General features: G+C 38.5%; 1 protein-coding gene across 1 annotated transcript in view; it reads right to left on the reverse strand.

Annotated features, from left to right (window-relative positions):
* The window catches only part of dock4 (dedicator of cytokinesis 4), a 370,374-nt gene that overhangs the window by 74,015 nt on the left and 269,842 nt on the right, over window positions 1-26,517 (reverse strand). Inside the window, exons 33-38 of the mRNA XM_059978246.1 lie at window positions 20,849-20,944; window positions 20,398-20,458; window positions 17,836-17,929; window positions 15,039-15,187; window positions 9,221-9,307; window positions 8,996-9,100 (exon numbers count right to left, since the gene is read on the reverse strand). Of these exons, the coding sequence (XP_059834229.1) occupies window positions 8,996-9,100; window positions 9,221-9,307; window positions 15,039-15,187; window positions 17,836-17,929; window positions 20,398-20,458; window positions 20,849-20,944 (592 nt within the window). The remainder of the gene's footprint in view (window positions 1-8,995; window positions 9,101-9,220; window positions 9,308-15,038; window positions 15,188-17,835; window positions 17,930-20,397; window positions 20,459-20,848; window positions 20,945-26,517) is intronic.

The raw sequence follows: 26,517 nt of genomic DNA on the forward strand, positions 1-26,517 counted from the left end.
GAATATATAACCCTGCACTTTGCCTCCTTCTGTAAGTTAGCGCATTTTAAGTCGATTTAGCCAAAAGAAAGTGCCACTGTAATACACCATTTGCGTGAATTGGAGGTCACAAACAGACAGACAGAGCATGAGAGTTTTAGTAGTATATAGATGGAGGAGGATGCACTGTCATCAAATGAGGTACAAAATTTTATTTCTATCCAAGTATCCACAATATTTTCCACAGCAATCCAACTTGGAGTTATTAATTGAAAAGGTGAAATGACTTGCAATGGTGCACACCCCTTGCCTTTGATAAAGAGCAGCTTACATGTTCAATAATACAGTCCACACTGACACAAGTTGAAATGTTTTATCAGACCAGACTCAAATCCAAAACACCAATGCGCCTGGTCCGTCTGCTTTGAACACGAGCAGTGCAACGCAGTGGTAGTGTGATTGAGTGAAGGCCTGTTGAGTGCGTGATAGGAGCAAGGGACTGGTGAATCACTGAATGCAGTGGAGCAAGAGAAAGACATGGGAACGACAATGGACATGCACTGCTTCGAGTTGGTGGACTAGGCCATGTTCTGGCCAGGATCTGATCAGGATGCAACGGTTGTCACAGATTTTATAAAAACAATCAGAGACAAGCGAGTCCCCACAAGATCATTCAGAGTCTTCTCCAATCAGAACCCCGGATCAAACAAGAGATCTGTAATCTGCTGAGGAACACACTAGTGGTCTGGTGACCAAGTAAAACACTAGAGGTCCAGGTATGACCTCATGAAAACCATCTTACACATCAAGTAGCAATTCCAGACCAAACAAATCACAGAAGGGTGGTCAACAGCTGTGGGGGAGTGGTTTAAATGCTATCACTCCTACAAAGTGAAACCAAGCAATACAGATGACTTCAGGGTTTTGCTGTCAGATGATCTCAATGACTCTTAGATGCTGTCTGGCTTGCTGAGTTCCTCCGGCATTTTGTATGTGTGTCTCAATGACTTTTATACTCACTTTGACCATCAAAACATGGAGGCATCTTCACAAACTCCCAACAACCCTGTGATTTCATTCACTGAGGGCAAAGTGAGAGCATCCTTCAGGAGGGTGAATCCACAGAAAGCATCTGGCCCAGATAGTGCACCTGGCCGAGTACCAAATACTTGTGCTGTCAACTGGCTGGAGAGTTCTCTGATAGCTTTAACCTCTTGCTTTGGCACTCTGAAGAACCCATCTGCTTCAAACAGGTACACCAGTGCCCAAGAAGAATGTGGTAACCTGCCTCAATGACTATCATCTGGTAGCAATTACATCTACTGTGATGAAGTGCTTTGAAGTTGGTGATGAAACATATCAACTCCAAACCAAGGAGCAATATTGATCTGCACCAATTTGCTTATTGTCAACAGTAGGTGCCAATCCATTGATTCTTCGCTCAACCCTGGAACAACTGGACAGTGAAGATACATATATCAGGTTGCTTTTCATTGACTACAGCTCAGCATTCAATACTATCATCCCCTTAAAACTAATCAATAAGCTCAAAGACCAAGGCCTCAGTATCTTTTTGAGCAACTGGATTCTCGATTTCGTCACTTGCAGGCTCCAGTCTGTTCAGATTGGCAACACCTCCACTATCTCCATCAGCACAGGTGCACTACAAGGCTGTGTGCCTAGCCCTCTGCTTTACTCGCTTTATACTTATGGCTGTGAGGCCAAGCACAGCTCCAATGGCTTATTTAAGTCTGCAGACAACATCACCATCATTGGCCAAATCAAAGGTGGTGATAAATCAGCTTATAAATATCTGAGTGGTGCCACAAGCACAGCCTCTCAATCAATGTCAGCAAGACCAAGCTGGTTATTGACGACAGGAAGAGGAATATGGACGTCCATGAGCCAGTCCTTTTCAGGGATCAGAGGTGCAGACTTAAATTACTCAGCATTATTATTTCACAGGATCTGTCCTGGGTTCAGCACATAATTGAAGCACAGCACTGCCTTTACTTTCTTAGAAGTTTGCAAAGCTTCAGCATTTCAAACTCTGCCAAACTTCAATAGATGTGTGGTAGAAACTATATTGACTGGTTGCATCACAGCTAATGTGGGTGCCTTTCTCATTGAGTCAGCAAATGAATTGGGAAACATGTCCAGTAGGTTGCAATGAGGTAAATTAAAACATACAAGCTCGTGCCTCCTTTAGACAGCGACAGATTAATTTAGAGCTGACAACCCCAAGTTCATACACAGAAATCTGTCTTAACCTCTATATGACTAAAAATTTAGTTAAATTATTATTATATGCAAACATGTTAAACATGGACTTCACTTACAGAGGAGCGCTCTGCTTTGCTCTATATCTGAAGTACTCAGAGGCATGCTAATATCAAATAAAAGAACTTGTATTTATTTGAGTTTATTACATTAAAAATTAATCTCATTAAAGCGTAAGAAAATACTGAAAAATGTTGACAGGATTGAGACAAGAGGTTTCATCTGCTGGCGAAAAGTATCTGGATAATGAGAAAGGAAGTCATTTCCTCAGAGTCATGGACTTTGGAACTTCAGGCTCTTTGACATTCAGTCAACAAGAATATCCAAGGATGAGATCAATAGACCCTAGACTGTTGGAGAATCTAGAGTCTGAACATTTTCTGGGGAAAGAGAGATGAAGAATGGTCAATGGTCTGTTGAGCAGTGTCGGGGGAGGAGGAGGCTAGATGTGAGGTTGCCACATTACTGACCTTTACTGAGGTCTTTGTTGAACAAATTAAAGATAAGTTAGAGCAAGATTTAGATTATAGGATTATTTTGAAAATTTAAGAGCTGAAGAATAAAATGTGCTAAATGACGGTTCTTATATCACGCATTAAAATCCAAAATATAAAATATAGGTGATATATGCAAACACATTATATTATTCATCTGTGATATTCAGCAAATCACAAGGTAACTAGTGAGGAAGGATATGTTCTGAACAAAAATAAAAGTACAAGCTTTAATATGCTGATCTTAGATATTGGAAAAGTCAAGAAGCCATTCAACCACTGCAGTCTACAGAACTTCTCTCAAAGAAACTACATACCCACGTCATATGGCTTTTAATAAAGGTTGACTAACTTTAATAAAGGAAGTGTTATATGTACCTCTATCCCTGCTTTAATTTTGCTTTTTCAAAAACCACCCAAAAGCACTTAAAGATGCTACATAGAAATGTGTTTGGGGTGTTGATGCTTGAGGAAGAAGCAAAAAGCACTTAAGTGTGAAGTAACAGAGAGCTGGGCTCTTTGGATGGCACAGTGATGATGGCAGCTGCTAGACATTGTAGATGTAGTGTGAGCTGCAGAGGTATCTCAGCCTTTCATTCTAAATGTGAAATAAGCAGTTATGTCTTTAAGAACAAGTACTATTGTTGACATCTGGGGAGAGGACAAAGAACAGATGAACACGGCTACCAGCAAAAAAAGAAAATATACTATTCAGGCCTTAGGCCAAAAAATATTAGCTCCATTACCCACAGCTGATGTTTTCAATAGAGCTATTGTATAAGCTTTGAAGCAATAGTTCAACTAGCACCTTCAGAATTAAGAGTTACAAGATTTAGCATATGCAACCAGACAGAAAAACATGGTTATAAACTTTTGTTCAGGCTAAAGATATTGGCAAAGAAGTGGAATTTCAAGACCTTTATAAGAGTAGGCACTAGGAGAAATGGTCTGGTGAATGGGACAAGTGATGAGATAACTCATACAGTAGCATATGACACCAAGGTCTCAACGTTTGAGGAGATAAGCTGAATGGTTTCATCATGGAATCTACATCCATACACAAGTATGAAGCAGTTTCACAAATTCGTCGTCTGCTGTGCTATTCCATACGGTCAGATTTACTTATTAATGAAATTCTTAGGTCACCAAGGTTTGAAGGCACGTTAAAATAATACTCAGTGGTTGCGGCAGATGTGGATCAATTGCTGTGATGTCACCACCCACACAATCGATAAGCAGCTCCCTACTGGAACATTTTACAGCAGTACACTAGAAAGATCCAACACACTAAAATGAATTGTCGTACTCAGTCTGTTTCAAGGTCATTATAAGTAATATAAACAACTGCAGTCAATTATATGAGATGGCCCACATTGAAGGGGAAGGGCTGAGTACACAGACCATATATTGGCAGGGCAGAAATCCACTGTACACTGGTGCTGCAGAGGCTTTTGGCATATTACAAGTATATTTGCATCAATTTATAGTGTGGCATTTTTGTACACAAAGTCAATATTTGCATTTATTTGAGAGACAAGCTGAGTTATTGACTACTCTGGCTGGTATGATCTTAAGCAATGGTGGAAGAAGAGAAAGCAGAGGCTGTATTGGATACTAGAGAGCTCACTAAATCTCACTCTTTCTTGCAAATGCTGAAAGATTACTCCAAAACGCTTACTGAGTTTGTCCACCATACTGAGTTCCATTCACATGTTGTCCTAGAGTGTGGAGACATAGTTCTGGGGTGAAGAGCAACATTAGGTGAAATGTTTGTGAGGCTTTGTCCACAATTGCTTCAGACTCCAAAAGAAAGAGTTCTCAGGTGAGGCACAAATCGTGGCTGATTGTAGACACGGAGATCGGTGCAACTGACTAGCAAGGGATGGGTGCAGGAAGAGGAATCAGAAAGGAGAAATGGCTTCAAGGTGAAATTGGCTGATCAGCAGGGCATGGAGGGATTGTCAAGATGGAGCTGTGGAGAGATTGTTAAGGTTTTGCAAGACAGGAATTATATGGTGAAAAGTTAGGAGGCGGGTCCCAAAAGATGCTTATAAGTTAATTGACATGCATGTGTCTCCCAAGAAGACTGTAATCAATAACAATGTGCAAAATAAGCCAGAGTTTGAGTTACAGGACCAGCCCCATGATCTAGCTACTGCTGTGTAAGACAATGAAAGGGGTCACAAGTTACCTGGAACTGAGTAGAAAATGATCACCTTAAAGGAGGAGAAAATCATCAGATTTGAGGATTTCGTAAGTGGACACCAGAAGTAATAACATGGTCACTGCATTTGAAGAGCTCATATAGGTTAAGGAAGTTTGTGGATAGATGAAGTTCATATCCATTGATTATTTGTTCATTCTAGCTGATTATCAAATGCAAAGAGTAGACCAATGACAGTATGTTGATAGTTACCATTATTCTATTTTGGGAAATTAATAGAATGTACAGGTGTGTCTATGTTATTTGAAAGAAACTGTGTTCCATATGACACCCTTTCTGTCAGAGTTGTACCAGCTACTGCTGGTTGATTATTGGCCATCGCCAATAAAAGCTGTGCTAGGTGTTGCTCCATCCTTCATGATTTGCCTTACTGAACATCAACACAAAGAGTCCTTGAGTCATTTCCAATCTGCTTAACTTCCTACCACACAGCCCTCCCCCTGCACAGCTCAGAATGCCCACCTATCCTTCCTCTAACATTTCCGACCTCTCATGTGATGTCCCCTTCCCCATTTTGCTGCTGCTTTCCCATCACAACTGCTGCAGCCTATGCTGATCCATTCCTCATGGTTCAGTGGCCAATAGTGATGATGAGGTGTATGTGTACACTCTCAAAAACAATAAATCATGACATCTCAGAGCAAAGATGTCCCAATTTTGTTTTTGTTTGGTGATATCTGATTGGTATTTGGTCAAAATTTAGCAGACCAAATTTGGGCACAAGTAAATTTCTGAACTCTTGTATTTTCTTTCTGAGTGATGCAAAATAATATCCCCGGAGTGCTCAGACAAAGGGGCAGTTAAGTAATTTTGAATGAAATATATTGTCCAAACATACATATTTATAACTGTGTACATTAATGGAAGTAACAAATAGGGTCAACAAACCGTTCTAGTTACTGTAATGAGAGTTATAATAATTACGAAAGTTGCTGAAAAATATTTCCAAAACTATTGTCTCATTATTCAATAGCAATTTTAGACATTTCCTTGCTCAACTGACTACAAAATTGTTAACATCATTAAAAGATACATTAAGCATAAGTGTAAGGGATTATTTAAAGTATTATCATATCATTCATCTCTGCTCTATAGTTACAAGTAAATATAACATCTTCATTTGGTCTAAAAAAAATCTTTTTTCCTTTTTGATTCAGACATCCTGTGCAATGCAGCGTTTCCTCTGTCACGAGATGGCAAGCTGCCTGATCTGTGTACAAAGCTGCTCTCCTTGTAGCTGAGAGAAAATACGCCAAGGTTATGTGATGTTTAATTATTTTACAAAGGGATAAGATTTCTCTTATTCTGGGTTTTGTTACTTGGGGCAACACATTCCTCAACATCGGCAGCATATCTTCACATCACATGAAATCTTCAGTTGGGAAACAGAGGTCAATTTGTTTTCATCCCTGCTTCCAAATCTTAGGCTAAGGTGTTTGCTGTCCAGTTGCTATAAACATAGCATGACAAAGTTGTGCTTTGCAATGTTATAACAAAGTGTTTTATTTAGTTTTGGTTCATGGCTATTCTTAAAATTATTGACCATAAGAGATAGGGACAAAAGTAGCCCATTTAGTGCATTGAGTCTGCTCCACCATTTCATCACGGTTGATCCATTTATCCTCTCGACCCCATTCTCCTGCCTTCTCCCCATAAGTTTTCACGCTCTGACTAATCAAGAACCCATCATTCTCTGCCTTAAACACACCCAATGATCTGGCCTCCACAGTCACCTGCAGCAACAAATTCCAAGAGTTCATCACCTGCTGGTGAAAGAAAATCCTCATCTCCATAATAAATCTATTCAGAAGCTGTGCCCTCTAGTCCAAGACTCCCACCACAGGAAACATCCTCTTCATATTCACTCTATCTAGGCCTTTCAACATCCAATAGGTTTCAATGAAATTCTCCCCTCATTCTTATAAATTCCAGCAAGTACTGGCCCAGAGCCGTCAAATGCTCCTCATACAACAACCCTTCATTCCCAGAATCAGCCTCCTCTGAACCCTCTCCAATGTCAGCACATCATTTCTTAGATAAGGGACCCAAAACTGCTCACGATACTCCAAGTGAGGCCTCAGCACAACATCCTTGCTTGTATATTCTCATCCTCTTGAAATGAATGTTAACGTCGCATTAGACCTCCTCACCATTGGCTCAACCTGCAAGTTAACCTTAACAGAATCCTGCACACTGACTCCCAAGTCCATTTGCACCTTGGATTTTTAAATTTTCTGCCCATTTAGAAAATAGTCTAGCTTTTTTTTTCCTTCTACCAAAGTGCATCTCCGTGCACTTACCAATACTGTACTGTATTCCATCTGTCACTTATTTGATAATTTTCCTAATCTGTCTATGTCCTTCTGCAGCCTCTCTGCTTCCTCAACACTAACTGCCCCTTCACCTATCTTTGTATCATCTGTAAACATGTCATCCAAGTCATTGACATATAACATAAAAAGCAGTGCCAATACCGAACCGTGCAGAAAAACACTAGTCATCAACAGACAACCAGAAAAGGATACCTTTTATTTCTGTTCTTTGCCTCCTACCAACCTGTCCTCCATCTATGCCAGAATCTTTCCAAACGTCTCTTGGGCCCTTACCTTGTTAAATTCTGAAAATAGCAAGTTAATGCTGAGGCCTTCTGAAAATCTAAGTACACACTATCCAGCAATTCTCCTTTGTCTATCCTGCTTGTTATTTCATCATAGAATTCCAACAAATTTGCCAGGAACGATCTTCCCTTAAGGAAACCAGGCTGACTACAGCCTATCTTATCATGTGCTTCCAAGTACCTTGAGACCTCATCCCTAACAATTGACTCCAACAACTTCCCAACCACTAAAGTCAGGCTTACTGGCCGATAATTTCCTTTCTGCCTCTCCCCCTTCTTGAAGAATAGAATGACATTTGCAATTTTCCAGTCCTCTGGAACCATGCCAGAACCTAATGCTTCTTGAAAGATTATTTCCAGTGCCTCCACAGACTCCCCAGCCACCTCTTTCAGAACCCTGGGGTGCAGTCCATCTGGTCCAGGTGACTCATTCACCTTCAGACCTTTCAGCTTCTCAAGCCCTTCTCCCTAGTAATAGCAATTGCACTCATTTTTGCCCCCTGACACTCAAATGCTTGGTATAGTGCTAGTATCTTCCACAGAGAAAACAGATGCAAACTATTATTTAGTTCATCTGCCATTTCCTTAACCACTTGGTAGTGAAGTTTGTGTCAATTGAAGTTTTTCTTTTATGCATATAATGTTGCTCTGACAATAAAAAAAATCAGAGGTGTACTACACATATTCAAACACAAAGTCTTCCAGATGCCTCAATGAAACTTTTATAGAACTGTCACAGAGATTATTTTTAACAGTGAACAATATATCCCTCAAGAATGGCAGCAACTCTGACTAGTGGTAACAAGGTTTGGAAGATAGTGAATGTGGGGAAGCGCTTTTAATTCCATTTTGAAAACTATTAACAATGTGAGAGGCCATACTATTACTGGAAAGAAAGCACAACTAATTGTAATTTATACTTATATTAAATCTTTATTGTGCTTATCATTTTCTGTTGATAGGAGTGGAAAAACATCAGCTTTGAAATTGGTGCAAGTTAGGATTATTTTTAACATGAATCTGCATTTTAAGATCATGTGGGGGAAATTGCGTCTCATGTCAAATTGGTCAAAAGATTTAAGTAATTATAAAGCTAAGTCTCATGTTTGGGAAAATACCTACGAATCTCCATTCACTGCGTACCCTCCCCCCAATTCTGCTACATATCAAACTCAGAATTGATCATCCCACACGTCACATTAATGCAATACTTCAAATATGCAGACAAATACTCTTCTCTCAGCAATTATTATACTGTCAAATCTCATCATTTCCTAACAAAAACTTTAACAAATGAAACATTTGCTAAACTTTAATTATTACCTTTTCACATTTACATTGTAAATTTGGCAAATGAATATTCTAATTTTAGATCACATGCAGTTTATATGAGGTACTTACTCGGAGGAAGAATGGAAATTTCTTTCCATAAAACCCAACTCTGAAAAATTCAGGCTCCAAACGCTGTTGGTCCATTATTTTATCATAGAAAGCAGCTTCCATCATCTGTTGAAAGAATATAGAAATTAGGCTGCTTACAATCACTTTTATTTTAATCATATTGGTCTAAACAGACTTCCTGTGCATTATTTATATTTGGGATTTAAAAGTTAAATTATACTTTACCCTCATCTTGCTGAGGTTGCGGTAATCGTAGAAGCTCTCATACTGATCTGCTAATTCACGACAAAGGATAATCCCATTTTCCCAGCACTAAAAAAGAAAAAAACAAGTCCATCTTTGTACTCTATTAATACCGAGATTCATATATAAGGGTTAAAAGTCACCATAAAAACTCCAGATTCCACCACGTCAATGGAATGCAAAATCAACCAGGATGTATAATGGGAAGCCAATCTGTCAACCAACTGCACAACATCAAAGGTGAGAGTGTTTTGGTGCCAAAACCCCAGTCACTTTCAGCATTGTCAGTCATTGGCTGTACTCAAGGGCTGTTTCTTAAGAGCTACCAGTCCTTGAAGACTCAAGGACAATCTGTATCAGCTAGTGGAACCTGCCAACTGGAAGTTGGAGCTTACTTTGAAAGATATTGGATGCTATGTATGAAAAAGTTTTGTTATCCTGAGGACTGCACTCACCAGAGCAAAACAGTTCTGTCACACCTCCATATCACCAGCTGGCAGAGCTGTAATCTTGTGACCATACCACCATGTGCATTCATGGTGTGGTCACAGGATGAGTGACATGCCCTGTGATGTGTTGTACTGGTTCCCATGCTGTTCAGCAAAAATGCCTGACATTTGCTGTCTGTCAAGACCCCAGCTCCAGTTTCCGATAATCATCAGATGAAAACCTTCCAATTGACTGAGGTGTGGAAAATATTTTATAGGAAGTCACTGATGTCCGAGTGGAATGCAGCTGGTGATAGAAGCTCAGAATCTCATTAGCTATGGTTTCAGACTCAGTCATATGATTGTAAAATGCTTATTATACCAAAAATCTGCAGTGAGAAACACATTCCTTTCAATGAACTTTCTGCTGCCCTAAAATGACAACTTCCTTTTTTTTTATACATTTGCTGCCTGGATTTTTCTGCTTTAATTTCAGACACATAACACTCAAGACAGAGGCTGTTAATACTTTAGGACATTGCTGATGATTGACTAGCTAGATAACCTCTTAGCCAAGGTCACAAACCTGCAACAGTAACCTCATTTCTGTCCTCAAAGACATTGCCTGATCTGCTGAGAAATTTCTGCTTATATTCCAAATGTAAAGCAATCATAGCATCTTGCTTTTCAAGAAAAATGTCCTATGTAATAAACTGAAACTATGCTCTATATAGTTCCCCATTGGATATTTGAGTCCTCCAGCTGTTTTGCATTCTAGTGCCAAAGTGGTTTGGACACATTTCATAGCACATGGGTCACACTGCCAACAAATGTTTAGAATGTATTATTCAGTGGTAGATTTAGTACTTTTTTCCTGGGCTTAGCATTGGCAGTTCTTGCCTCCTGTAAATCAGACTGCTAGAGAACATTTTTGATCCGATACGTCTTCTTCCTGAAAACCAGTCGAAGAGACATTTCCATTTTACCCTTTTTTAAAAATCAAGAAGACATTGACTTTGGTGACAACTTTGGGATCACTCTCTCCCAAAGCCTACAATAAAGTATTCCATTATCATTAGCTTGTTTGCAAAAAGTAATTTAATAATTATATAACTAAGAACACAAAAAATGTTCTTCCTTCCTCGTGGTTTCCGTACTTCAGTGAGATGACAAGTTACACCAAATCATTTACCACAATAGGGCAACAAAACGTTAAGGTTAACCAGTTTTAGATTTACAGATCTGGCATCAGTAAAGTTGATCATAAAACTGTCAGTGGGCATAAACATTTGAACAGTTTACAAAATGTTATGCAATTCCAGACTCAGGGTTTCAAGACTGACTCTCTAATGGTTTAGGAAACCACTCAGTTTAAGATCTATTGAATTTGGGCTTGCTGGTGATACTCACATCCTGAACAAAAAAGATTACTTCCATACGAGCAAATATGCCAGAACAATCAAAAGTTTAACTAAGTCTTTTCAGCAATGTCTCAAAAAAAAGGCGGCATCCATGCCTACCACCCAGGGCATGCCCTCTTCTCATTACTAGCATCAGGAAGGAGATACAGAAGCCTGAAGGCACACACTCAGTGATTCAGGTACAGCTTCTTCCCCTCTGCCATCCCATTTCTGAATTGACATTGAACTCATGAACTTTTTATTATTTTTTATTACTTTTTATTATTTTTATTTACTTTTTATTACTTTTTTTATTTCTACTTTTCACTACTTATTTAACTACTTAATATAAAGAATATACTTAATGTAATTCAATATTTTTCTCTATTATTATGTATTGTACTGCACGTCTGTTGCAAAATTAACACATTTCATGACTTATGCCAGTGATATTAAACCTGATTCTGATGGTGGAACCATGCCATTTGATAAAAGGATACTGTAATTTACATCAAATGGCAAAAGGACATTAAATTAAAACAGCAGGTGCTGGAGTCTACAGTTTTAAAAAAAAAATTAGCTCAAGAACATGGCCTAGCCATATCAAATAATGAATTAAAGTATACAAAATTCCCTATTCACCTTTGGAAGTTTAAAGTTTAATAAAAATTTGAATTGCAAAAAAAAGTTTGTGCATCACCTCGAAAGATTTCACCCTCAAGAACTTGATTGGGAAACAACTGGGATCTGGCTACTCTGCAAATGGGTGCCGAATCGGAACCCAAACTTTTCAGAAATGAACATGATCAACATCATAACGTGAAGAGATCTCGATTGACAAACTGACAACTACCTTGCCCTTACTTGCAGTCAACATTTAAACTAAGGGATGATGCATACACGCTCAACCTTCTGATACAAGTGAGGTTGCAGGTTAAGAAGACATGACAAGAAGAAATCCTATTATAAAGGAGCTGTAACCAAGCACAAAGCTTGGTTAAAATAATATGATTTCAATTGATAAGTCAAATCATTCTAATTGAGGAAATGGTCACCTTACAGCCTTGAAGTACATATGATTGTTGTGTTTTGTAATTAAACTAATAAAAAAAAGGATCCTGGGTAACTCATGCATGTTTAGTTTGAACGTTATTGAGACATGCACTTGTGACATGGTGGCATAATGACATATGCCATTCATAACCTGTAATGTATTATGGAATCAAAAATGCTTAATCAAAAAATATATTTACAATATTACTCAAATATTACTGAAATATTAAATACACTTCAGGTGTGCATTTTCTTCCCTCTTATTATTCCCCAAATCATGTAGGCCATTGTTGCTTCCATTCATAAAAGAGAATCTGCTGTGTCAGGGTAACATTCAGAGTGAATTTCAGGGAAATAGCAAGGATTCCTTCTTCATTTCAAATGTGGGAATGGGGGCAAAATGTTGGTTTGGTCAACCCCCACGTACTCCAAAGTATGTGGCACAATAAAGCACTAAGTTCAAGATCCTGGGAGAATGCACAAAACAGACCATTTTGCTTAGGCAAACTGCTATACCCTGAAGATGAGCTTCTATTCACCTCCCACGTTCGTCAACAAAATTCCATCAGGCTTATGATCTGCTCACATTTTATTGCTGGACTTGAGCCACTGAAAAATTAAAATCAAGGCTGAGTGACACCTTTTATAATGTGCACACTGACTTAGAGTGCATTTCATACTACACAGTTCACACTAATTTACGAAATGTGTTTAGGATAATAAATATTAACCAGTATGTTTTTAGTGGCAATGTGAGAATATCCCATGAAGAACGTGAGCTATTTTTAGAAGATTGTTTTTAATTTTCTGCTGCTACCTACATTTCCGGGACCACCGAGTAGAAATTGCATTATGAATCTTTTCCCTGTGTTTCCAATAATACACTTCAACAAAATCCTCACAAACCTATGAACTTCAGAAACAAAGGTTCATTGGAGCATGGAAGATAGGTCACACTGCACTCAAGGTTATATATGGCCTAATATTAACAATCCCAAAACCTCCTTTAAAGACAGAGCCACGCACACTTTTAGTTTGCAGATGACTTGAGATTGCACAGATGCCTCTTCTGAAAGGGAGGCAGTGCCATCAGACTGTGGTATGCATGGTATGTGAAGGCTTCACTAATTACAGTGCTGTAGCATCATTCAGAGTCTCCCTAATCACAGTATGTCATGCTCATCAGGTACTGCATGAAATGTTACCACGCCGGGATGATCAGCAAGCAGTATAACTCAATTGGAAGCATCATGGCAGATGCAGTCACCCGTTTTTCCTGGCTGTGGCAAAATGAACGACACTATCTGTTTTAATGATCCATTGCCTAGCCTACACTAAAAGACCTGCATAACTAGAAGCGTTATGACCACTTCTTCACAGGCATGTAACTTGATTCCTATACCCTTCTTTCACAGTAATTTTTCCAGTTTATTTTTAATTTTCATCCTTTTGAACATTAGAAGCCAGAGTCGAAATGATACATCAACATTTCCAACAATTGTAAAGATCGCCTCTGATTTTGCTGGTTTTATTTAACTGTATGCATGCCTTAAAATTCATAAGCATTCAATCATCCAGATCAAACTATTGGAGGAGGCTTCCCTGCAAATATCCGAAACTGATGCTAGAGTCATACTAACTTTACGAATGGATTGACCCTACTTATTATTAATAATACAGCCACCATTCTGACTAGATTCACCCAGGTATTAACTAATCAGGACTAAATTATGTAAGCAGTCAAAAACGGGCTTGATCAAAATTACACATTTTTATAAAGAACATTGCAATTATTATTGGAATTGTCTTACAAGTGATTTACCAACGAAATAAGAATAAAATCAGTGCTTTTTCAAAAGCTTAAACTCACAAATTTAAACAAATGAAGCCAATGATATAAACAAATTCATGGCCAGCAGATTACAATTAAGACACCTTGAGGATCAAGATAATTGATAACTGCATACAATATGAAAGAAATGACATCAAAACACACTAATCCAATAATTACATCCGATGGAATAATTTCAAATTAGAAATTATCTCAAAATAAACAAGTTGCACATACTTTCTTTAAATGATAATCAGAATTTTTTTTAATTGAAGAAGCTGCTAACAGGCTAGGCGATAGTAAATAGAGCAATCAAAAATAAAACACTTGGTGTGATCATGCACTCAATATTTTTTCACAAATAATAAATAATACCACAAAATCAAATACAAAGTTAAATATTTTGAAGGGTTTGAACTAACAACATATCTTATCCCAAGCCTAATATATTGCTAGATATTCTATTTACTGAAATTTAAGTACATTTTTAAATGCTATTGGCTTTTGAAAGTGAACAAGTCGTAAAATTCTCTAGTTATAAATCCCAATGACTTCTGACTTCATAATAGCAAAAAGCAGACTATAATTATAGGGTGACCATTCAACAGAACAAAGTCATCCTGGTTGAAAATATCAAGTAGTGATGATGAGACATACTGGATGCCAATAACAATCTGCTTCTGTAACACCTACACAGGAATACATGTAAATTTAATTTAATGAAAATGCCATGCTAAATGCATAAATTTATGATCAGTTTGCACAACTGTCTTGTTAGCTTCTGTAAAGCCCAGCTTTCACCACCCCTTCAGCAAAAAAACTAATATGCAAAAGCTGCAATTGAATCGAAACAACACAATTAAACCATAAAACAAATATATACTATTTTATCACAAATCTCTTTCTATCAGCAGACCATAAGAGACTGAAGACAAGTGCAAATGAAGGAACTTAGAATGATGGAAGGATTAAAGAGAAGGGGCAGGTGAACGCTGTGATTTGCTTTGCCCCTCAGCATGTCGAGTTTAAGCACAGTAGCAGATAGCTAAGCTTAGCAGACAGACGCTGGCTGCAATTGCTGAACTTACTTTGCCCTTGTCAAAGTTCTGGATGATGGTAAGATGGAGGATCTCCTTGCGCTGCCACTCAGTCTGCATTGGGTAATGAAGGAATTCTCGCAGTGGCCTTTCCGACCACTCCAAGAGCTCATCATACAATAGCAGAGTGTATGCAGCTTCTGCAATAGAGAATAGAGTTGAACAAATATCAACAATGGGAAACCATGAGTGAACTTACAAAAAATACACTTCATAATATAAAATTAAATTAATGAAGGTTGTAATATTGATGTGTTTTGTCTGTTAGGTGGGAAAATTTGTTGCTTTTGCATTTTTTATTTGCTGGGTACAAGAGGGTACATCGTGGGTACAGAAAGACATATAAAAATGGCCTCTAAGTTAGACAATGAATTATTTTTAAAGTACATTATCTAAATTGCTTATGTTAATATATGCTAGTTAAAAATGTACAGGATGTTTATTTAGCTCATAAGCTGTGCAGCCTTTGCCCATGAGAAAGATCAGGGCATTATTACACCAAGCCAAGAATGTGAAGAACTGGAGGTAATTGCAGCATCAATGCTCTTAAGGGAGACTTGGCCAAGAACCATCTCATTTCACTCCATGAATACAAGGTTAATAACCCGATCATGAATTACAGTTTGCCGGCAAGTGAAAATGGTTCTAGAGTAAATAGTATGGTGCATTAAAAAACGTAGCAAACCTTCAAAATTCCAAATATATTTCTAAATGCACCATAGAAAATGCTGCAAATATCAATAAGGCCTAAAAATATTAGAATAAATATGGGTTATTTTCTAATTTATTTGCTTTAACGGGACCTAACCAATGGACTGGTTGTTACTTGCTAAGGACTCTACTATCTGCGTAATTTACAAGTGAATTTCAAATCTTTGTATCAATAAATTAATTCAACTGTAACCAAGTTATGTAACAGAGTGCCTTCTCAATGGGCTAAAACTAAAAATGTGTCACTCTGTCATCTGCAATCTTTAGTCCCTTCTTCAAGTCAAGCTCTGCACTCTTCATACATGATATAACTTTTACCCACTTTTCTGACTCAGATTTGTCCATCGAAACACCAATACTGCATGCATTCTCATCCTATGACATCACCATTTTCAGTACAAATTTCTTGGCCAGAATAACAAGTGCCTGGATCTAACCCATTCATATAATGTATGCAACCAGTATAATAACTTTCATCCATCTTTATTCCTTGCAAAAAGTAGATGGCAGTTCACTCCACCTTCTGTGCCATGCCACATTCACAAGGCCCTTTGGTGGGTCCATCACTATATGCCCTGCACTAACCAGCACATTTCTAGAAAATTTCCCTCTACTTTCTCTGCTCTTCTTGTCATATGGTCTTTAAGTTCTTTCTTTGCCTTGCCTGCCTCTGTACCAATACACTGTCTTTCAGTCACATTAATTGCTGACTTGCGCTATATTTTTTAATATTCTGATGCCACTGAATTGTACACTTTCCTGCAACAATGGTTGGTTATTTTTTGAAGTGCAATCCCCTTTCCTGACTGCTTTAGCAAGCTGAGGCTAACAATGCAAGAACTTCACTGGAGGTGGGATGGGATGGTAGAGCTGCTACCAGGCAAGAAGGGAATCTCTGTAATGTCTGGGATGCAGCGGTCCAGCAGAATTTAACAGCAAGAATTCAGCCTCATCAACTTTCTGCCTGTCAGTTGATGAAATTGACAAGCAGCACACACCCAGAGATGCTGGAGTGAATGTATGGGAAAGATGAGGGTTTGACAAGATGGTAAGTCATCATGGGATGGAGGGAGTGATCAGCATGGCAATTGAAAAGGTCAAGGGGGGGTTACTGGAGGGAAGGTACTGAGGCTATTTGAGGGATATGCCTGAGAGGCCATAGCAGGATTAGGAATAAAATGGCAAATGGTTGTATTCCTAAGGACCCAGAGGGAGGCTGAAAAACTCAAATAATGAAATGGACTATTCTGTTTCATGAAATTTGTTTATGTTAAAGCTACAATTTTCAACAGTGGGACAGGCATATCAAAAATCCTGATCAGGAAAAGTAGTAACACCTGCTTACTCACTGGGTTGACAACACATTTAGCACATTAAACTTTTCAACCACTGTGGAGAGTTAGCATCAATGCTTTCCTCCTCCAGTGGACTGCTGAGAAACTCTACTTCAAAGTTTGTAACCAGAATGCTTATTTCCACCTCTGCAACTAACAATTCCTGCCTTCATTTCACCCCATTGAAAGCTTTCTTCCAGACGTTTCTTACCTCCATGTTTAATATCTCCAGAGAATTTTACCCTTCCTAGAACTTTGCTGCTTTTACCCCATCACACATTTTCGACATGCAAATTGAAGATCAGCTTCCAGTTCCCCGAACCTCAACTGGCTGTCCTGTATATTCTAAATCTCAATAATTTTGCTTTGGACAAGATTCCATCGTCATTGTAAGTGGAGTTTCAGCTGCACTTCAGGGAAGGATCTGTCACTGCCTCAGATATCAACTTGGATATAATTCAAGCTCACCAAACGCAACTTTCAATCAAAACCAGCTTCATTACAATAATGGAAAACAACAATGATTTTCATTTAAATACCACCCTTAACCAAAGAAGAAAACCAGCCATTTCAGTTCAACATGAACAATATTTATTCTATGTAAAATGCAGCATCAATATTCTCTGCTGGAGTCTATGATCTTAAAAAAAAATTACATTTTCCCCTTAATCTTGAAGCTATACATCTGAATATTTTTGTACAGAGAAATGGAGATATGCCTTCAAAGTTAAGCAATAACATACCTGTGAAATTTTGAGCCTTTAAATGCAAATCATACAGCTTATGTATGTAACGGATGTACATTTCTTCTTTATTAATTTCTGTCTTATAAAAATTCTGAAAGTAAATGTGAAATGAGTTACAAGCACATCTTACTTTGAAAAGTTTATAAAAGAATCTAATAGAAACATACACCCAAGAATCTACAAAGTTCAACAAACTACCTTCCTTTCATTACCGTTCACAGTTTCTTCAAACAAAAGGTTGGAAACATTAATACCAATTTCGTTAAAATATTAACATGTACTGATCTTCTTGCTCAAGTCTAACTCTAAACAATTATCAGTGTGATATTCTGAGAGGCTCCAATAGTCACTAAAATAGGAGAATGGCAGCATTTCACATTTGGGCCATCCAATACTCTAGAATGTGTCTGTCTGTTCTGATAAAAAATATCAAAAATAAAACGAATGTAAAGAATAATAAAAGATGCATTTTCCACTACAATTTACCAGCCCTTTCACTAGTACAAGCAATTCCCAGGTTACATAAGGGTTCTATTTTTAAGAATTGTCCCTATGCTGATTTTTCTACAAGTCAGAAACATCCTATTTCCATAGTAAATCTATAGTCCTCCCTATAACTCAGCATCATGAGATCCAGAACATTATTTATAACTTCTATCGTTCTCAGCCGGCAAAATTCAGGTCAATAGATATAACCTCAAATCCTCGAGTGGTTGTTGAAATGAGCACAAATAGGTTTGCTATGAGAAACTGCAGTGATTTTGCTAAAAATTTTGATTATGAAAAAAGGCATAGACTAAGTACAACTGTAAATTGCAATCCTGCGCTTTAAAAAAAATAAAAGAAATTTATCAAAAATAAATACATTCATTGTTATGAATTGATGCTTGATTGCTTGTGAATGTGGGGATGGGAGGGAAAAGGACAGTATGCTTTTCTGTTGTCACGGGTTGTGATATCTTTATAGATATAGTTTAAATGTGGGGAAAGATGATAGTTCTCCACAGCAGCACCAGTAAGGAACAGATTAAAGTTTCCTCTACATGCAATACAAGCACAGCGTTAGTGCTGGCTTTCACATGTCCCAGAGCAAAGTGCTGCAAATAAAGGAAGCTGAGGTAAAAAAAAATTTTAAATGCTAGATACCCTGTTAAAGTCAGGGAGAATCTGTGAAGAAACAGAATCATTGTTCCATGTTAATGAGACCATAAGACAGAGAAGCAGAATTCGGCCATTTGGCCCATCAAGTCTGCTAATGGCTAATCCTTTTTCCTTTTATCCAACGACAATGCATTGAAGATGGAGAAAAGTGGAAAGAATCCAAACTGTAAATTCCCAAGAAAGGAAGTTGGACAAACTTGTTTCACTTCTAACTTTCCTCAGTTCTGATAAAAGGTCATTGATCTTTGACGTTAGCTCAGCTTCTCTCTCCAGAGATGCTGCTCCACCCATAAGGCATTTCTTTCCAATATTGCTAACATCCCTGACCAGATTATTTGAGATTGGTGCACAGATGTACAAATATGTGTGCAGAAGGGAGATCCACTTCAGAAAGTATAATTGTAACCTGCAGAGAGACAATACTTTCATCCCACCAATATTGAAAATGAAGTAGATGTACTGTATATTGTTCCAATAGAGAGCCATGCTGGATTAAGCAAATGTGAACCAAGGGCAACTCACTAAAGACAGGTTCACAGACTGGTGCGAAGCATTCAGTGGATCCACGTTTAGTGGATCTTATGCCTTTTAAATGGTTAAGGATTTTCCTTTATCCTTCTCCTTCAGATTTATTGTTGTGGGCCCACACTACTACTTCCTCAAAACAGCAGGATGCAGATAGTTTGAGAATCATAAAAATCTAGGAATAATACATTTTTAAAAATTTCACCGGATTTTCAGCTAGCCGATTTCCAAACCACACATTTTCCTTTAGACAGAACTTCCAACAGTCACCTGGGCAACACGATCCATTCTGAACGGTGGGACATACCGGCGGCTTGAAAATTCACAACAAATGTCAGATTTGCAACCAAGAGAAGCCTGAAGTTTAAAGTGTTCACGGGTTCTCATTTGAATTCAACAAACCAAGAAGAGCGACTGTAGGATGGGATATGCCTCCTGAGCAAGCAGAAACTGCATCATTATCACAGCTGGGCATCATTGGCATTCAACAGTTATGAAAAACACTTTTCATTTTTGTGCCATTTCCCTAATCCCCTCTAGATCAATATCAGGTCTGACAGGCAGTTTTCTCTGTGCACTAGCTGCATGTGAAACATCATTTTCTTCGCTGAGGCAAGTCACCACACCACAGCTTGGTATTATCCTGTATAATGCTGGTGTGAACAGAAATTCAGTTGTGCAGAGGATGTTCATTACATTTCTTTACAGGTAACCATGTTGATACTCCTTGGGGGGAAAGAAATCTAGTCCACTAAATTGAAAAGGGAATCTAAAGTACAAATGTCCTTCAACATTCAATAATGTTGGTAGACAGCCATTACACACAAATTATATTCACTCCAGATTGAGCAGTGGAATTAAAAAGATACTGACCAACAGGCTAACTGTACAGCCAATCTTTTTGCCATCCACCTCCGCCACTTTCATGCAGTCCCTGCAAATGGAAAACAATTACTATTTATTCACATTACCAATGATCCCTGCAGCTTTTAGCATACTAAGAGGACATTCACACTGATAAGGAAAATTGTTCTGTGTTTGGTAAAAATATGCATCTATAACACTTTACACTTTAAAGAAAGTGTCAGATATGTTTTTCTAACTGTACACTAGGTATTTATAAAATACTGCAAGAATCCATGAGACAGATAGGTAGGGGTGATCTACTCAAAAGAACTGCACGAATCTCAGCTCCTGCGCATTATTATGAATACACAAGTTCAGGCTAAATTGCTGCTTGAATGTTATTTTTTTAAAAAAACACAATTTTATTATCTCTTAGAATTTTGAACCTGAAGAGGAAATAAAAGCTATCAGATCTTACCTGTAATCCAGCAACCTTTCCATTAGGCGAGTTACAGTAGCTACTAGAGAAATACCACTTTCTCGCCAGGTTTCTCTCTCAATTTTTTTCAGCAGGCTGCAGATAGAAAGGAATTTGTCAGTGTTCTGACCTGGTTTATCCAAAACAAGTGCAATGCTACCACGAGCCCAGAATCACATTTCGCTGATGTCTCACATTACACAGTAATAATTATTTCTGTAATAGGTTAGACCACTTAATTTGTATTTCACTAATTATATTGCATCACAATAAAACCTGCAAAAATATAATTATAGCAATATCTTACCTAGGGTAAGGCCCAAAAAGTGGTATTCTAGATCCAGGAAGCATTGGCAAAACAAATGAATTTGTACATTATCCATGAAAGAAGCAATAGCGACAGATTCTCCTCAGCAGCAGTCTGCGTCAAAAGTATGTTGTCATGGCTACAACCTTCTTTGCTTATTTTGCCATTATAACTGGCTCGCTTTTTTTAAAAAAGTAAAATTAGCATAATTGCTATGGGAAAAGTAAATATGCAGTAGGAATATACCACTCCTATATGGCTGACATGAACATTTACTTTAACTATTCATTAAATACAATTCTACCAAATCATAGTCTAGCTACTGTTAAGGAATCAACGTTAATCTTAGAAATTCCTCTTGTCAAAGGCAAATTTACTTTTAAAATGTTTGACACAAAACTCTACAGTAATTTAAATAATTGTTTTATTATTTAGCTTATATTTGATGATTACAATACCCCGCATTTTCATCTTATTATCAGAAAATACTTAATATTGGGCTTATATAAGAGATGACATACTTTTTTCGAATTGTAAACACAGTAGGAATACAGTGAATCTGTGAATTAATGAAAATGAGCTATTTATTTCCCCTTTCTGGTATATTTTCTAAAAAAAAAGCCCTTGACAAAATTGCTTGGATAAATATTCAATGCAACATATAAATAAATGACAAAACTTTCATATATTGTTCACAAATTCTTGTTAGAAACAAAAACATTCAACTTAAGCACAGAAATTGTTCCTTCATGACCTGAGTTGCTAATCACTGCAAATAATATTTAAAGACCCGATTTTAAATCTGCCCACTCAAGGCAAATAAGGCAAGGTAAGTGTTAAAGAAACAACGAAGTAATTTCTACTCCTTTCCAACCTGCTTCTCCTATTGCTCTCCCACATTTGGCTGAGCTGTTTGCAATTTGGAAAGCAGGCATGTAGTTGCCTTTCAGGGTTCAGAATGCATACTCCTTCCCCACCCCTCCCCAAACAACATCCATTGTATTGCTAACACATCAACTGGGACAGACAGTCACCCAGCAGCAACCTGCAGAAGAACATCACAGAGGCACTATTAAATGGGGCACTCAACTGCGTGTAATTGGATCACAGGATTTGTGTGCCATTGTGCATTTTGGCTTGACGAGAAGTCCCAAGCTTCAGTACTGTTTCTTCATCTTTTTTTATCATCTCATTTCCTTCCAGAAGCTCCAGATTGTTATAACAAATCCTACCGCTGAATTTGGATAGACAAACAGCTACATGAACATCCAATCCAAATGGAAGTCTGAAGATGAGGTCAGATGCTTGAAGGAGACAATACCTATCACATGCACAGCACATGGTTGTAGTGGCTAAAGGAGGCAGCTTACCATCAATTCCTGCACAACAGTTAGGGAATGACAATGAACTACACCCTTGACAACAAGGCCCACATCTTGGGATTGAATATAGTTAATAACAGAGACCTTTAAGTTACCTCAGACAACTTTTCACTTTTTGAAGTTGCTATGCAGTTGTGCTTACTTGCAGTAAAGCAACTTTGCATGCAATTCCAAGTGCTTTAGCACACTAGACCTCAGATTTTAATTAGCATTTAAATGGGTCCCCAGCCACCATTTTCGGCCATAAAGCTACCCTAGATCATGTCCGCAGCAGTGCAACAAATTAAATTTCTATGTCTCGAGACGCCTACAAGCAGATTAAGACGACAGTGACTTAGGTCTCCCAGAGCACAATAGCCCTGTCAGACACACGGTTCAGGTCAGAGACGATCTCAGATTTTGGTGCATAAATAATCCACTTTTACTGTGGCTCTTTAAGTAGCACAGTTTCTGGGAACAGAGCTAGTAAAACTCAGAGTAAACAAAAATTATCATTTTTCAGACCAGTGAGCAGAAAAACGAACAACACTTAGAAATACATATCGTCTTCATCCAACTCGGCGACCACCTGTGGCATCAAACACATTTTCAAAAGTCTCCCGGGGCTGCTCTGCCATTGGTTGAGGTTACTTACACTTGCAGTATCTCCTCCTTAGGATCATCCTAGGCTGCTGCTACTGATCTCTGCCACACCTCACAGTTTGCAGGTCAGTCAAATTCAGTATCATCTCATCTACTTGTCCTTCAGCCCAAGCAGCAGTGAGAGAGGGTGTTTGCTTGCACTCAGTGTGGATAGTGAAGAAACTTGGTTCATAGGGTCAATGAAAATTGATGATATGGAAGGAGACCATTCAGTGGTCTGTGCTAATCCTGTCCTAATTCCATCTTTCAGCATTGAGCCTTAAACCCTGCTGGTCATGACTCCTCCAGTGCAAAGGAAACAGCATTCAGGTTGGCATCGGGGCACTAGATAACCAGATACAACCTCAGTAAATAAGGCAGGCCACTATTAAACACAAAATACCCTCATACAAATTTCAGCACAACAAGGGTCCAGTAGACATGACAGGGCAAGGGTCCAGGAAACAAGCTGCCCACAAAAGCGGTAGAGAAAGGAAGAGTTACAATATTTAAAAGACATTTGGACAGGTAGCATGGATTAAAGGTCTGGAGTGAGTTGGGCCAAACACGGGCAAATGGGACTAGTTTAATCAGCACAGACAAGTTGAGTCCAGGGGTTTATTTCTAAGCTGGAAAATGACCAGCACTACGGCCACAATGACAATGACCAACCCAGTTGCGTTCCATTTATTCCTTACCAATGGCAGCCCATTAGACCAACAGTTTCTAAGAACAAGCTTGCTGCTTGCACCTCAGCCCTCCACCCACAGCCACCACTCCATTAATAGTTAAACACAAGCCCGTCACCTTGTGTGTGGAGTTGTACCCCAAGGGAAATAAAAGTTTTCCAGGCAAGCTGGTTCTGACCCAGTAAAACAATTTCACAATATTAAGTGGAATATTAAATCACCAGGTTTTCTTTAACTTGCATCTTATGATACAGGAAACAGTCCTTCCATCCACCAAAGCCATTGAGCTTCCAGCCATTAACCTACAGTAAGAGTAATTATTAGCATCCATTTTAACCTGCCAGTGTGTCTTTGCAATGTGGGAGGAACAAAGAGCAGCCAGAGGAAATTTAGATCATCACAGGGAGTGATGGGTAAACTCCACACAGATAACACCCAAGGTTAGTACTGAACCAGAATTATAAGGCAGCAGCACTAACTGCTGAACCACTGTACCACCCATTGGACAACTGGTTAAGCCACAATCTCTCAGGTTTAACAAGTATCAAAGCAGTTAGAGATTGAACATCTGTAAATGCCTGATATTCAAAAACAATTAAAAAAAACACAACCATACCAGGAAGGATTTAAACATTTTAAAAATTAAAATAAATTATAAAACATCATACTTACTTTTCTCCCTTACAGCTACATATTCCTCTCCCTTCCCCATTATGGGTAGGTTTGCTGTTTCTGCTCTGAGTCTAACCAATTGTGAACATTGCAGCCAATGATTCAGGCTTGCTATTTCCATACATGAAGATGTCTTAAACCCTACTGTGCAAACAAACCAGCTCCCTAGCAACTTTAATAAAACCTGGTGGGTACTTGCTATTGAGCACAAAAAACATCAATGGTCCCAACTTCCTGACCAACAAGCCCAAGAGAACTTGGCTGCAACGTGCTACCCCAGCTAGCTTGTTCAGGAACATGCTGAATACTAGGTCAAAGGGTGGGGAGGTAGCATGCATTTCATTACTGCTGAAGGATGCCAGAACCAGAATAGAACCATAGTAGGCCAATGATTCCTTGAGGCTGCACTGTCATTCATCCCAGCTGATCCTGCACCTCAATCACTTCCCTGCTGTTTCAATTTACTTATGTTGAAAAATCTATCAATCTCCATCTCAAACACATAACATTTGTGTCTCCTCAGCCCACTGATGCAGAAAAATCCAAAGGCTTATATTCCACCCTGTAAATAAATCATTCACTTGTCCTGAATAGCTGACCTCTTACTCTGGAATGATCTGCCCTAATTCTGCACTCCATTCCATTGGTTCATGTTAGAATTTTGCACACCCTAGTACAGACACTTCTCAAATCCAAAATTCCTCTCTTTCTCCTTGAAAAACAAGACCCTCATCTCATGAATCAATCTAACTGATCTACCTTTCACTAACTCCAGTGCAAACACATCTTCCTTTGGCTCCAAAACCAAAAGTACAAACTAATCCAGGCAGGTCTCATCAAAGGCCAGTGCTCCTGCAGCACGATTCCCTCGGTTCTGTACTTCAACCAGTTACCAAAAAAGACCAGCTTTGCTAATTGTTTGCTACACCTGCAGATTCACTCTCTGCATCTCCTACAACCATACACCAAGATACCCCCAAATATTAACACTTTAAAGTTTAAAAGTAAACTTCTTATCAAAGTACATTTATGTGACTGTGTATGACCCTGAGTTTCATTTTCTTGTGGGCATACTCAGTAAATCCAAGAATCATAATAGAATCAATGAAAGACAGCATCCAACAGGACAGGCAAAACAGACAAACAACCAATGTGCAAAAGACAACAAACTTTGCAAGCACAGAAGAGAAAATAATAATAATTAAGCAATAAATAGAGAATAGGATATGAAGAGTCCTTGAAAGTGAGTCCATAGTTCAGTGATGGTGCAAGTGAAGTTGAATCAAGTTATCCCCATTGATTCAATAGCCTGGTGGTTGAGGGGTAAGAAGTGTTCCTGAAGCTGGTAGTGAGTTCTGAGGCTCCTGTACCTTCTTCCTGATGGCAGCAGTGAGAAGAGCGCATGACCTAGGTGGTGGGGGTCCTCCTGATTTCGACTTTGCTTTCTTTGGGAAGCAACATATTTTCCCACATTATACTCCACCTTCATGTCCACTCATTAAACTTGCTTATGTACCTCTGCGTGCATTCTGTATTTTCTTTACAGAAGATTTCTCCTCCAGATTTGCATTAGCAACAAACTTGGATAGGTTACACTCTGTCTTTTTATCTGGGTCATTAATATAAATTGCAAATAACTAAGGGCCCAGTACTGATTCCTGTGGCAACCCACTATTTACAGCTTGCCAAACTCAGATTGCAAATGGAACAAAATGCCAAGTTTGGAACTGACTTCAAACAAAACTGTCAAGTACCAAAGGGTCATATCTTAGTAAAAGGCCAGCTTAAAGCCGATGTGAGAGAATTTCTTCAGAGTGATTAACTCATCAAATCAGAGAATGAGGTCATTGAATAATTACAGCACAGGAGAGGCCATTTGGCCACTCAACTTCATACTAGTTTTTGTAGAACAAAACCCATGAGTCCCATTCCCCTGTGCTCTCCCTGTTGCATTGTAAATTGCTTCTCTTCATATTCTTAGCTCAGTCCCTTTTGAAA

This window comes from Hypanus sabinus, chromosome 8 (genome assembly GCF_030144855.1).
Source record: "Hypanus sabinus isolate sHypSab1 chromosome 8, sHypSab1.hap1, whole genome shotgun sequence".
NCBI classification, from domain to species: domain Eukaryota; kingdom Metazoa; phylum Chordata; class Chondrichthyes; order Myliobatiformes; family Dasyatidae; genus Hypanus; species Hypanus sabinus.